This window comes from Monodelphis domestica, chromosome 1 (genome assembly GCF_027887165.1).
Source record: "Monodelphis domestica isolate mMonDom1 chromosome 1, mMonDom1.pri, whole genome shotgun sequence".
NCBI classification, from domain to species: domain Eukaryota; kingdom Metazoa; phylum Chordata; class Mammalia; order Didelphimorphia; family Didelphidae; genus Monodelphis; species Monodelphis domestica.
This window is the reverse complement of record NC_077227.1, coordinates 348,951,037-348,965,794: the sequence shown is the minus strand read 5'-3', so window position 1 is coordinate 348,965,794 and position 14,758 is coordinate 348,951,037. Positions and strand designations below refer to the sequence as shown.

Sequence of the window (14,758 nt, the reverse complement as noted above, 5' to 3'; positions counted from 1 at the left end):
ACACAGAAGAGGAAAAGAGGCCTATCATCTGAGTCTCCAAAGAAGCAAAAGTTAGCTTATACCTGTGAATGCCAAGTTCAGTTCTAGGATCTGATTAGCTACCGTGACTAAAGATGTGTAGAAAGGTCAGATTACTCTCTGGAGAGTCAACTCACCTCCCTACCTTGTCTCTAGAGTCTAGAACAATGTTTATTGGTTTGAATAAATCTCACCTAGATTAGGGAACCTCTTTTTCTGCTTGATACCAGGCCTTGAGTACAAAGAATAATGCCAAGGAAAAGGAAAACAGGAATGACTACTACCTTGGCTCAAAACCTTGGAGAAACTTTATAGGATGCAGAACTAAAGCCAGGACCCAAGAGATTTAAAGACAATCCCTATTCATACAGCACTCTACATACAGTAGGCAGGACTAAATAATCCCTAATGTCCTTTCCCAATGTGATTGCATTTATTGATACCTTTTGTTTTCTATATCACATACATTTCCAAGCTATATCACTTTCCCCATCCCTCTGTGATCTCTCCCATATAAAATAAAAAACAAAAACAAAGACAGTTGAGTAAAACCAAGAAATGTTGTTGACTAATTCTAGATGCTTTGGTGCTTTGGTTATTTTAGACTCATAAAACAGGTTTAGCCTCTCAAACAACATGGTTAGATATTCACATAGGGCACAGGACACTAGGGTCCGAGGAATTCATATTTCTCTACAGTGCCCAGCTAACCTCAAGGTTTGATATGGCAAGTTTAGCCATCCAAAGCAAACCAAGTTATTTCTCAATTTAAGCCAAGACTGAGTTAATAAGCATTTACATATTCTTCTCTGTGTGTGTGTGTCTGTCTATCTGTCTTTCTCTCTCTAACAGAGACTCGTACCCCTGTTAACACCTACTCTCTCTTCCAAGGAGCATTGAGATTTCCTGTTTATCTAATTCAGGAGCTACTCCCCCCCCCCCCTTTATAACTCTTATCTTCTTTCTGTCTTAGTATGGATCCTTTCTTTTTTAAAACCTTTCTCTTCTGTCTTAGAATCAGTATTGTGTATTGGTTCTAAAGCAGAAAACTGGTATGGACTAGGAAATAAGGGTTAAGCAACTTGCCCGAGGTCACACAGCTAGGAAATTTCTGAGGCCATATTTGAACCCAAGACCTCTTGTCTCTAGGCTTGTCTCTCAATCACTGAGCAATCTAGCTGCCCCCCTGCAGGGGGTGGAGGCTGCCTTGGTCTCAATTCCAAGACTGAAGAGAAGAAAAGGTAAGTATCTGAGAGAACAATGACTGGAGTAGAAGACAGTGAGTGCATTAGTATTAGGAGTTCTGGACTATATGGTATCTATATTGCTGACCCAGATACAAACTGGAAGAAAAAGATAATGACCTTCTCCTTCCTAAACCCACTCCAGAGAAGAGGTAAGTTTTCCTGCTTGCCAATCAATCCTTTCATTTTGTATGTCCCATTTTCCTATGCTAGCCGTTTCAGTCAATGCTGAGAATTTCCCCATTTAATATTATGCTTCTGCCATTTAACTGGTGTCTCTTTATAAAGAACTTTATGGTCAACAAACCTTAGCTATTTGCTCTAGTTATTGAATGCACAGAGTATTTGAGACACAAGTGATCCTATTTCTTAAAGATTTCTTAAAGACAGATGATGTTAGAGAGTGAGAGAGAGTCCTGATGTTATTATCCTTAAATCTTTCAGTGAAACACATGAACCTTACTAGCTACCTGAGGCCAACAAAATTATCCCTGGAATTTGTGAGTCAAAAAGTCTATGACCTGGAAAGAACAAGCACTTTTAGTCTGTGAGGCCTTGATAGCTCCTTTTCCAGACTTGTTCCAGGGAGGAAGGGTAAAAACACGAGCCATGCATCACTGGAGTGAGTAGGAGAGCTAAACTATGCATGTGTTAATACCTAGAGCTTTAGGATCACTGACTTCTCAAACGAGCTCCCCCTTGTGGTTAAATTAAGTATAGGTTGGAAGAACTGAGACTAATCTAGGTAAGGAAACATGTCCTAGTGAGGGAAGGAAATCTAATAAGTATCTTCAAGTATAAAGCATGATTTCACATGGAAAATAGATTAGGCTTGCTCTGCTTGGCCCCAGAGAACATAATTAGGACCAGTAGAGAGAGAGGTGGAATTCAATTCAACATAAACAAAAACTTCCTAAAAATGAGAGCTGGACAACAGAATTCTTTGAGATTCTATGACAAAGGGTTATGGAAGAAGTAACAGAAGAATCCAGAAGGAAAAGGAGAGGGCATTGGAAAGACATAGCAAGGCAAGTAAGAACATGTAAGTGAAGTAATTAGAGGGTAAACAAATTGAGAGAGTGGATTGGTGGGTGGAGAAAACTGGTGACAACAAACTGAAGGTTGGTATCAAAGGGGTAGCAGACACAACTGAGGAGTTGATAGAGAGTAAGGCAAAGAAGCTGAGTCAGGATGTCAAATATTTAACAGGTGATAATTAGGCTAAAATTTTAATGATACACTTAGAGTTGAGGCATAAACATTTGAAAGTAATTTAAAAAAAGACTAAAAATCTCAAGACATTTTTGGAGAATAGGGAAAATTAGGCAGTAACTTGCATTAACCATGCAATGTCTATATTTCTTCTACAGTTGTATACCTATTATCTGTGTTCCAAGTGTTGGTTGATCTCTCTCTTGAAGAAGATGGTGATAAGATTCAAAAATGCCTACCTACACTGTAGGTTATTAGGAAGAGTTGAGTATTCCTAAAAGAAACAGAAATAAGGTTTAAATGGGGTAGGGGGAAGAGACCTCAGGTCACAGAAGGGAGAGTTGACCCTTGTTATAATGATGGAAAAGGGGAAGAGTATTTCACAACCAAGAAAGGTAAGGAAAAAGATTGCTGAACAATTTTTTTTTCACCTTAAGAAATTAAAAAAGGCTTCAGAGAGACCTGGGAAAACTTGTATGAACTGATACAGAGTGAAGTGAGCAGAACCAGGATATATAACAGTACTATAAATAAAACTTTGAAAGTCTTAACAACTTTGACCAATGCAATGGTGTTCAGTTTTGAGAGTCACCATTTAAGAAGGACATTGAAAAGCTAGTGATTTCCTTGAGGATGGCAAAAAAGGATAGTGAAAAGCCTCAAGTCCACATTTCATGGGCATCAGCTAAAGGAACTGGAGGGCAGCTAGGTAGCTCAGTGGATAGAGAGTCAGGTTTGGAGGTGGGAGGTATTGGGTTCAAATTTGGCCTCAGATGCTTTCTAGCCATGTGACCCTGGGCAAATCACTTAACCCCAAATGCGTAGCCCTTAATACACTTTTCTGCTTTGGAACAGATATCATTTCTAAGATAGAAGGTAAGGGCTTAACAACAACAACAACAACAACAACAACAAAGGAACTGGGAATGTTTACCTTGGAGAAGAAAAGACTTTGGAGCAGGGAGAAGAAGGAGAGTAATGATAGCTGTCTTCAAGTTTTTGGAAGGGCCATCATTTAGGGGAAGGACTAGATTTGCTACATTTGGCTCAAACATAAAACCGGGAACAATAAGTGGAAGTTTCAAAGAAGTCAACTTAAATTTGAGATCAATATAGATTTCTCAACAACTAGAGTTCTCCAAAAGTGGAATGGGTTGGGCCTTGAAAGGTGGTGAGTTCTCTCTCCTAAGACAGTCTTTAAGCAGAAGTTGGATGACTAGTTGTCAGGTATATTATAAATGGAATTCCTTTCATGTATGAGTTAAGACAAGGTGATTGCTAAATTCTGTGATTTTGAAGAATGAGATTCCACAGAAGATAAAAGCAAATAATAATAATAATAATAACATTTAAATATAATTCTTTAAGGTTTGCAAAGCACATTTCCAAACTGTTATCATTGGGACACTCCTCACAAGAATCTTATGATGTAACTATGAAAGGTATTATTATACCCATTTCACAGATGAGAAAATTGAGGCTCAGAGAGCTTAATTGGCTTGCCCATTATTACATAACTAGCAATTGTCAGAGGCAGGATATTGACCCACCAAACTAAATGGGACTACTACTAATAGTGGAAAGTTCCTTGTCACTAGAAACTTTGAAACAAAAGCATCACTCTTCTCTACCCAAACCAGGGACAGAGAGGGGATTCCTACCTGAGGATAAATGTTAAACTAGACCTCCAACTCCAAGTTTCTATGGCATTTGGTGAGGACTAGTCTCTTTTCCTAAAGGTAGAGGCTCTGATGGACATCTTATTTTACCAGAGCAAACTCACTTCACCACAACATAATCATAAGGGAGGCAGACTAGGGTCAAGAATCAGACAAGATCAATTTGCTTTTTGGCATGAACTCTGTTGAGCAGGCAAGGAATCCCTATCCTCGTAGGAAGATGGAATGAATCACAATGACCTCTCAAAATCCTAAAATTCAGAACTAGAAGGAACTTCAGAGATCATCTAGTCCAATTTCCTCATTTATCTTTCTTTTTTACTATAACAATTTTCTTCTTTTTTTGACATTAAGCAAAAATTTACCAATAATGCTTTTGATACAACTTTCCAACAAAACAAACATGCAAACAAATCTCCTACAAAGTACATTTCCCCCAAAGAATTTATTTATAAATTAACAAAAGGAAGGAATGTGTCTTAGGGTTTTGATAGCAGGATATTGATACAGACCACTGTACTAACCAGAGCTTAGTTCCTTCTTTGTCTTTCTTTGTACCTTGAGATTTTAACAGTTTCTGGCATAATGTAGGTACTTAATAAATACTAGTTCACTGATGGACTGAATTTGCATTTTGTGGTCATTTTTCATGTTTTTGGTTGGTTTTTTTTTAACCTTCTGTCTTAGTAGGCAGAAAAGTGGTCACGGATAGGCAATTGGGGTTAGTGACATGCCCAGGGTCACCCAATGAGGAAGTGTCTGAGGTCACATTTGAATCCAGGATCTATTGTCTCCAGTCATTCTATCCACCTAGCTGCCCCCTTTCTTGTTCTTTTGATTCTACCTTAACTTCCCACATTTCTCTGAATTCACAATATCCATAGTAATATTTTGTAACATTTATGTGCCACAATTTGTTCAGCTGTTCCCTCATAGTTGGGCATACATTTCCCTTCCTTTCCCCTCTCCTACTTTTTGTGATCACATACAATGCCATCTTGAACATTTTAATCCATATTGTCCTTTTTCTTTCCCCCAGAGGCAACATAGCATAGCAGATCAAGTGTTAACCTTGGAATCAGAAAGAACCTAATTCAAATCCCATCTCTTATACTTACCAGCTGGGTGACTTTGAATACTAAACCTCTCTGAATCTTTTTGCTCATCTGTAAAATGGAGATAACCTTTAGTCTTTAGTTTACAGGGCTATTTTCAGACTCAAATGAAATAATGCTTGTGAAACTCTTCATACAAAGTATTTTATAAATGTAAATAAGCTCCTCATACAAAGTATTTTATAAATGTAAATTGTTACTACTATTATTATTGCTGCCAACTAACCTCCTTGGATATAGTCCCAGTCATAAACTCTCTTGCTCAAAGACGAAACACAGAAAGGGCATGTAATTTGCCCATAATTACATAAGTTATAAATAGCAAAGCTAAGCAGGAAAACAAGAACATCCATTGCTTAAGAGAATAGGTACAAGGGGCACTTGGGTGATTCAGTGAATAATGAGTTAGGCCCAGAGATAAGAGGTCCTAGGTTCCAATCTGGCCTCAGACACTTCCTGGCTGGGTGACCCTGGGCAAGTCACTTAGCCCCCATTGCCTAGCCCTCACTGCTCTTGTGTCTTAGAACCAATACACAGAATTGATTCTAAGACAAAAAGTAAGAGTTGTTTGTTTTTTTAAAGAAAGAGATAATAGAGATAAGAATCATTTGCTTCCTTTCCCTGTACTATATGTGGGGCTAGACTTGGGGCTAGACTTGGCAGTAGTTAGTGGGTGCCTTCTTAGAGTACTGAGACCTCATTCCTTCCACTCTTGGAAGGTTACTGACTGAGAGGATCAATGGTGACCTGAGGACAATAATCCTTGCCTTTCTCCACCCCTATATGCTCATTACCTCATGTAGATGGCTCCGAATGTCAGAAGCACAGAGTTGGAGATTGTGCACATACTTGGCCTCTGTGTTGACCAGCTCCTTTGCTGCAAGTCTCTGATTCAGTTTCATTTTTTCACAGATTCTGGTTGCTTCAACCCCTTGACTTTCATCTCCTGAGCTCTCCCCAGGAGAGGGAGGCTCACTTTCCAGGTAACTGGCCATGACAGAAAGCCCTAAAAAATGAAAAAGTCAAAAACATTCAAGAGTTAGTCAATTTACAAGAACATATTATATACTGGAGATATGCAGAAAAAAATGAAACAATCCCTGCCCACAAGAAGGTTACTTTCTACTATAGTGATGGCAAAACTATGGCACAGGTGCCAAATATGGCACATAGAGCACTCTCTGTGGGTACTCAGCCACCCCACCCCCCAACCAAGTTAATTACTAGAAAGGCAGAGGGACTCAGGTGGAGCTGCTCCCCTCCCTCGACCATGCCCAATGACATTTTTTCACATCCCTCCCCCTCTGCCCAGCAGCCAGTGAGAATGCACAGGAGGGAAAGTGTGGGCAGCTCATAGGCAGCAGAGCTGGAGGGGAGCAGAGCACTCAGGCCACTCCCCTCCCCCTCTCTACATTCACTGAGGACATTCATCACTTTACCCATCCCTCTGCCTAACAACCCAATGGGAATGCTTTCTCCCTCCCCCAGGTGGGGTAAGGGGGGGGGCATAGCACATGGTCGTGGGGGGGGGAGTGGCCTGACAGTCTGGGGGTGGGCTTGGGGCCTAGCATGCCATCTCTAAAAGGTTCACCATCACTGTTAGGTAAAACATGTAAATACATATGAAAATACAAATTACTTACAAAATAAATATATGGCAATTTTTTCTGGTTATAGATGAAAGACCCAAATAAGTAGGTGACTCTGGACAGAGTCTCAACCAATGGAAAAGGTAGAAGTAAGGAGAATGCATTCTAAGGAAAGGAGACAACTGGTATAAGGGGAGCAAGTTGAAAGGTAGAATGTTATGAAGAATAAGTAAGGCCAGATTGGCTGGATCTGAGAGTATTTTTCTGGTAAAGCTGGATAAGTAGTTTGGAACCAAAAGATGAAGATCTTATGCCAAACAGAAGACTACATATTTGATACTAGACATAATAGGGAGGTACTGAAGCTTACTGATCAGGCCAGTGATATGGATGGGCCCTTGCTTTAGGAATATCACTTTGGAGGTTGTGTGAAGGAAGGAAAGATATAGGACAATGGCTTGAGGGCACTGAATTATCAAGCAAAGGATTAAGGAAACCTGGGCAGGTTTGTAGGAAGTAGGGCATGAATCTATGTGTGTAGAGACTAAAGCTTAGAGAGAATGGAAATAAATGTCCAAGAAATCTATTAAAAAGCAGGCATAAAGGGATAGGAACATAGGTAGAAGAAGAGGAATTGGTCTCAGTGAAAAAAGTCACCTCTTCATCAAGTACCTAAGGAAAGGAAGAGTTAATGGTTGAGGGGAGTGATGTCAAGGGGTTCTAGGATGTAGAGGAGAAAAGAAGGAGCTCTGGGTTAATGGCCTCTATTTTTTCAAAAAATATAAGGGTTGGAATTCTACCCCTTTTTCAATGTAATTATAGAGGGCCTAGATACCTCAAATTAAATCAATGAACAATGTATACACTAGCTGTTTAGGAGTTTCCATAACAACCCATCAAAATGTATGAATAAGTCAATTAATTTAAAAGGATTATAGCATTTTAGCCACTGGATAACTACATATGACAGCATATAGGAAATATCTTCCAGTTTGTTGAAAGATTCAGGTACACATCTGCGTCTCTACATAAAAACAGCAGTTAGTCCAATTGTGGAGGTCACCAAGTTTCTAAGTAGAAAATGAAAGAATTGGATCCCAATTCCTGAGAATGAATCACTAGACTCATTCTCTCTTCTTAATTATGTAATCTGGTATGATTCAATTAATATTACTTAACATTAATCAGATTGTTTAATTTGGCAATTAAATCATTGATCATCTCATCACTCAACTGAACCTATTTTTTCCTAAATTACCAGTGACTTATTAATTGTTGCGTATAATAATCTTTTCTAAGTTCTAATCCTTTGTATAGCACAGGACCACCATTTGCTCCTGAACAGAACTCTGTCCTCTAGATTTCATGACACTGCTTTCTCTTGGTTCTCCTCCTCTCTGAAAATACTTCAGTTCCCTTTGTTGAATCATGATTCATGTTTCTCCCTCAATTGTACATATAGCCAAAGGTTCTGCCCAGTGCTCTCTTTTTTCTCTACACTCTCACTTGGTGATCTCATCCACTCCCACGGGTCCAATTATCTTAACATAGATGATTCTTAAAGCTATATATCCAACCCTAGTCATCTTTTTAAGCTCCAGTTCCACATCACAAACTATCTATTACAGGTTACATGATTGCTTAAAAAATTATGGGACTTTGCTTAATGATTCTGTCTGATTCCAGGAGAATGGAATACAAAAAGAGCTATTGCAACAGTGACAAAAGAAGCACAAAGCTAACATGCATAGTGCCTATCAAGTACAAAGTCAAAGAGACCAATCCCTGTGGGATTGATGTATTTTTGAGCCAAAACAAGAGAACTTGAACCTGTTTGGGGTTTGAGGTTCCGACTGTCTTGACATATGTCAAAGGCAGGTCTTCCTTGTCCCACACCCTACCAAGTATCTCAATTCTGGCTCCATCTTGGTTCTCATTTGCTCCTATAATCTAGTCCCTTTTCTGTCTTTCATAGTGTGACAAACTTTCTGTAGTCCTGGATACTGATTGGGTAAATGAATAATTGCTTAAATCACTTTAATTGGGCCCTGATTCAAGGACCTGTTATGGGTTTATTTTCCTTTATTTAGAATTTTCACACATAAGACTTTGATAATCTATGTTTCATCCAGAAGTTATCTTTTCTCTTTTACTTGGATATTTTTTATGTTTTTTCTTTCTCTTGTCAATTGATTCATATCCCTCATAACTCAGTCATGCATCCCTAAATGATCCCTGTGTTTTTCAACATCCTCTTTAGCGGGGGAATGTATTATTATTTTAAAATGCAATGGTTAAATTCTTTTTGAGAGTAATATTAGGATAAGAAACATTCTATCTCTCTGAATCCAGAAAGTGAACATTTTGGAGAAGGAGCCATGAAGATGCCTACACAGACCACACGTTGCACCAGAAGATCATTATTATTATTTCTAATGATCTTTAATAAATCTCTTAAAATGTAATATTTTATTATCATAGTTAATTTTAATTTTTACAAAACCCATCTCTTTTCCTGGTAACAATTCTACTACCCTTCCAGTAATCAATGTTTCACCTCTCCACTCCCATCCTCTACCCCACTCTCACTCACCCCAAATATCCAATTAGTGACTAAATCTTGGATTATCTAACTATATGACATCTCTACTTTAGGTCTTTTTGCTCTACTCACAGCTAACAGCTAAATACAGGCCTTCATCACCTCTTGACTCTAGTCTTTTTTTTTTTAACCTTTACCTCTTGTCTTAGAATTGATACTAGGCAGAAGAGTGGTAAGGTCTAGGCAACTGTAATTAAGTGATTTGCTGAGGGTCATAGAACTAGGAAGTGTCTGAGGCCAAATTTGAACTCCTATCCCCAGGCTTGCCTATCCACTGAGCCACCTACCTGCCCCTTCAAGTAACATTACTACCTTCTACCTACTCTATGATACTGACCTACTGACCCACTTGCTGTTCTTCCTATAGGACTTTAACATCTCCTGTCTCCATGCATTTCCATCAGCTATTCTCTATGCCTGCAATGTTCTTCCTCTTCATCTCTGTCTCTTGGCAGAGACTCAGTACAAGTGTCACTGTTTACAGAGTCCCCTCCAGTTGTTATTGCCTTCCTCACTAATATTACCTTATATATTCCACCCTCTAATCTTTGCTTAGACCATGGACAGATGAAGCTTCAGTCTCAGTTTCCTAGTCTGGATCCCCAGACCAGCCAAGGTTATTTGTCCTAGACCACAGTGATTCCTTGCTTTTACCTTCCTCCAATTTCCAAAGATTACTGGTGTTATAGGAAGAAGTTCTCCCCATGATTGATACAGAACCCAACCCTTGCTTCCCTTTCCCCAGACACCCTAGTGAATAGTTTTGTAAGTCACTACAATCAGAAACTTTCACAAATTGAAGATGAACCTCTATTTATGGAATCTTTAGATGTCTATCACATAGTATCACATAGATAGACATCACATGTACCACATTACATCACCCTTGGGCCAGTGCTCATCAAAGTCTTGCCAGCTTGCTAGGCTGGGGTCTATTGGGGCCTCTGCTATACTCAACTGACATGGTTTTTAAAAGCCAGGGTTACATCTATGCCATAGTGGGAAAGTGGAAGTTGCCTTTACCACACCCTAAAAATAGAGTGCCTATGGAATGCAAGTGGGATGATAGGGTGGAATGAATGGCTTTGGAGTCAGAAGTGGGTTCAAATCACACCTCTGACATTTACTGTCTGCAGGTCCTGGGCAACTCACTTAACTTTAATAGACCTCAGTTTCCTTATCTATTAAAGCCCTTTGAGCTTTATATCTATGATCATGTGAACTTTGGTAAAGAGAGAAAGGTGATCATATGGGTTGTCACCACCAGTCAGTCTGGTCCTATTTGATTCCTGACCCAGTGAATCTTGTCTGTGATTTGACTATAAATGCCTCCCATTTCTGGTATGAAGCCCTACCCTGAACTGATTACAAAAGCTTGTCCTTCTATTTTTTACCTGATTATAAGAAGACACAGTTGGATCCCACCTAATCAGAATTTATGATGATTCAACCTACTTCTCTGCTTATAAATTAGACCCAGTTGTAATCAGGAAGACATATGTTTCTTTATAAATAGTTGATATAAAATAAAGGTTCTTTTCTTCCTGAAGGCAAGGTAGGGAAGGTCAATAATACTTAGCCATCCACCCTAGCCCTAAGAATTAAATTGTACTCATTCAATTATTTTGGATTTTTTTTTCCATTTTAAAATTTGAGAATTTAACAAGCATCAACTAGAATGAGCACTTTCATATGTATTTAATAAAACAGAGAGGATTATAAATGAAACTGCAAGTCTCTGTCATTTAATTTAACAAATAAGAGGACATTTTATTAGCCACCTACTCCCTACAAAGAGTACAATGCTTTGAGCTAGGTCATATACCAATGATAGCAAATCTTTCAGAGGGGCAGGTTATGTCCTCAATGTGTGTGGAGAGGGGGAGGGGAGCAGCCTGGCCCCTAGTCCCTCTGGCTTTTTAGGAACTAATTCTGGCAAATTCTGTGCTAGGGCAACAATAGGCATGCCCACAGAGAGGGCTCTGATATTCCCCACCCCAAGCATGTGTGCCATAGGTTCGCCACTACAAGATAAAACAAGAAACAGTTTCTGTACTCAAGATCAAGAAATATTTATCAAGTCCTAAGGCCATTTGCCACATAGTAACAACAACAACAACAAAAGCATGACTAGGACTCAAGAGGCATAGTTTTCAGAAGGTACTAGTTCAAGTGCATCATAGCCTCCTAACCTTGGATAAGTCATTTGATTTCTCAATTAGTTTCAATTTTTTCCTCTGAGAAATGGAAACTGAGAGATGGAAAGGACCTTAGCAACCATTGAGTTTCACTTATGAGGCATTTGGTGACATAATGTTTGCTGAACCTAGAATTAGGAAGATGAGTTCAAATCTAGACTCAGACATTCTCTATCTGTTTATCCTGGGCCAGTCACTTAACTTCTGTCTATCTTAGTTCCCTCCTTTGTTTCTAATAATAGTTTTTTTTTTTAAGTCATAAAAATAATATATGCTTCCCAGTGTTGTTGTGAAGATCAAATGAGATGACATCTACAATTCCCACTCTTAAAATATCAGGAAAGTGGTCAGACATCTAGCCTTTGAAGGTTGTTTCTTCCTTGTTTCTAAGGAAACCCATTTCCTAGAGAGGTAGCCTTTTCAACTTTTGGACAACTCTCATTGTTCAGAAATTATTCCTGACATTTAGTTTAAATTGGTTTCTTTGCAACTTACACTAATTGTTCCTGGTTCTGCCCTTTGGGATCAAATGGAACAAGTTTCACCTCTTCCATGTGACAGCCTCTCTAACACTTGAACACAGTTATCATGTTCTTCCTCCCCCTCCTCTTCCCAAGGATTTTCTTCTTCAGACTAAACATACCCAGTCTGTTCATCAGATACTCATACGGCACAGACTCAAGGCCTTTCACCATCCTGGCTGCCCTCCTTTGGATTCTCTCAAGCTTATCAATGTCGTTCTAAAATTATGAGCCCAGTTGTACCTTATGCCTTGTCTGACCACAACATGGCTGTTGCGAGCATGATTTGATAAGGTATATGATAACACAGCTCGATAAAATGTAAAGTGCTTTAGTGCTTTTAACAATGCAAGGGATTAAGAGATTCATTCAGTATTTTACTAATTCAGTTACTGGTTTCTAATGCAGACAAAACCAAATGCAAGCAGAGCAAACTTGGCATTTCTCTTATTACATTCTCTGAACTGGCAAGGCTTCTCTCAGAAAAATGAAACAAAAATCCTTCTCCCTAAACAAATTATATATATATTGAAGTCAGCTATGTTCACTGACTTCCTACTCTGTGTAGGGCCTGGACAGAGTTAATATTTCTTTATAACTTCCTTAGACCTGGATCTTATTCTACAAACCACACATCACCAAGAACACCAAAAGACAATAATTGTCCCCCAAATGAATTCAGGCTTTTTTAGAATGCTAAAGGGCTCCTCCAGATCTGGATGAAAAACACCCTGAAATGTCAACATTCTGGAGCTCTAACTGGTACAGAGAGAAGTTCATTTTTATTACACTTAATGAAGATGTATTAAAGGCCTGCTATGAATAAGGCATTGTTCAAATGGGTAGAGATATAAAGATGAAAAATGACAAAGCTTCTGCCCTCAAAGATGCATAAAATATGATAGTACAATGAAGAAGAGAAGAGATCAAGATACGTGCTTTAGAAAAACTTGAGGTGAGAAAGGACTCTTTCATCTGGGAAGAGGGTTGGATCATGGTACAGTTAAGGAAAGCTTCATAATGGCACCCAGGCTGAACCCAAAGGAAATGTGACAGGTGAAAATGAGGAAGAATGGAGTACTCTAATTTTACTGATCAGTGGAATACGTAAAGTGTTATAATGATGGTAACTCATGATCCAGAATTTAAAGTTTTTATAAGTTTGGGTCATCTTTTTCAAATATTTTCTTTGGTTTATCCCTCCTCCTCCATGAGGATGTCCCTTTGGAACATCAGAACATAGCTTAGCATCAGAATACATCCAGAATATAGGTCTCTCTACAAAGGAATACACACTCACAACTCCCAAGCAAGCCCTCTGGGGAACAAAATGTCAAAGAAAAGACAGAAAATGGAATGCTACTTCAGTATGCCTCCTCCCATATGGGCCTGCCAAAGAACTAAATAATTTACCCCAACAGTGAGCCCCACCCACCTCATCCCAGGAACCTAAACAGTTCTCAAGACTTATAGTACTACTAAATGGTTGTACCTCCCAAAACAAAGAGGGTAGCCTTGGGGATGCTGGGGGTGGGAGGGGATTCACTAAAAAGTTAATGTCTTTTCTTTCAGACTAGCATAATCCCTATAACTCACAATACTAATAAAGTACAAGGTCTGAGTTGGATCCTCCTTGGTTATAATTCATGTTTGGTCTAAGAACTTGGCCTGGTCCTGAAGCTCCTCTTGTGAGTCTAAGAGCTCATTTCTTGTCCTGCCACTATTGTCATCTCTGGGCTTATTGGTTCCCCAAGGGACATTCTGGGATGTAAAGACTCTCTTTGCCCCAACTGTTAGTTCCATGTCCACTCTTTTCCATTTCTTCCAGTCAATAGTCTTACTCTTCCAGATCTCTAGTACTAACTTTAAAGGTCTGTTCTAAAGTTTGTTTGCAGCCTAGGTGTTAAATTCATGTCAGTGAAGTGTAGATCCAATTAAGTATCCAGGATTTTAATCAACAAGATGGAATTAACTCAGATGTACCCAAGACAAGGTCATAGAATTAACTTTTCAAGGGTATTTCACATCCTGCTAAAAAGATATTTTCAAAGCCAAAAGAAAGCCATTTTCAGCTGGCTTATTTTTTTAACTTTATTTTTAGTGCTATGTATCTTCTTCCATAATATGACAAATATGGAAATATGCACTACATATTAGCACATATATAGCCCATATCAAATTGTTTACTATCTCAGGGAAAGGGGAGAAGAGAGAGGGAGGGGAAAGAATTTGGAACTCAAAATGTGAGAAAACAAATGCTAAAAATGACTTCTACATGTGATTTGGGGGAGAAAAATATTACTGAATAAAAAACTTGTATAAGTATAGAGAGAGGGGCAGCTAGGAGACTCAGATAGCCAAGCTTAGAGACAGGAGGTCATGAGTTCAAATGTGACCTCAGACACTTCCTAGCTGTGTGATCCTGGGCAAGTCACTTAATCCCAATTGCCTAGTCCTAATCACTCTTCTACTTTGGAACCAATACTTATTATTGATTCTAAGACAGAAGATCAAGGTTTTAAAAAAAGAAGTATTTAGAAAATTTGGGGGTACAACCTCTACATATGAAATAAAACTAAA

At 38.8% G+C, this 14,758-nt stretch overlaps 1 protein-coding gene across 2 annotated transcripts in view; it reads right to left on the bottom strand.

Moving 5' to 3' along the window:
- The window catches only part of ARHGEF37 (Rho guanine nucleotide exchange factor 37), an 80,179-nt gene that overhangs the window by 53,730 nt on the left and 11,691 nt on the right, over positions 1-14,758 (bottom strand). For both annotated transcript variants that reach the window (XM_056811454.1, XM_007473855.3), the window contains exon 2: positions 6,063-6,274. In XM_056811454.1, the coding sequence (XP_056667432.1) occupies positions 6,063-6,263 (201 nt within the window). In that variant the 5' untranslated portion in view covers positions 6,264-6,274. The remainder of the gene's footprint in view (positions 1-6,062; positions 6,275-14,758) is intronic.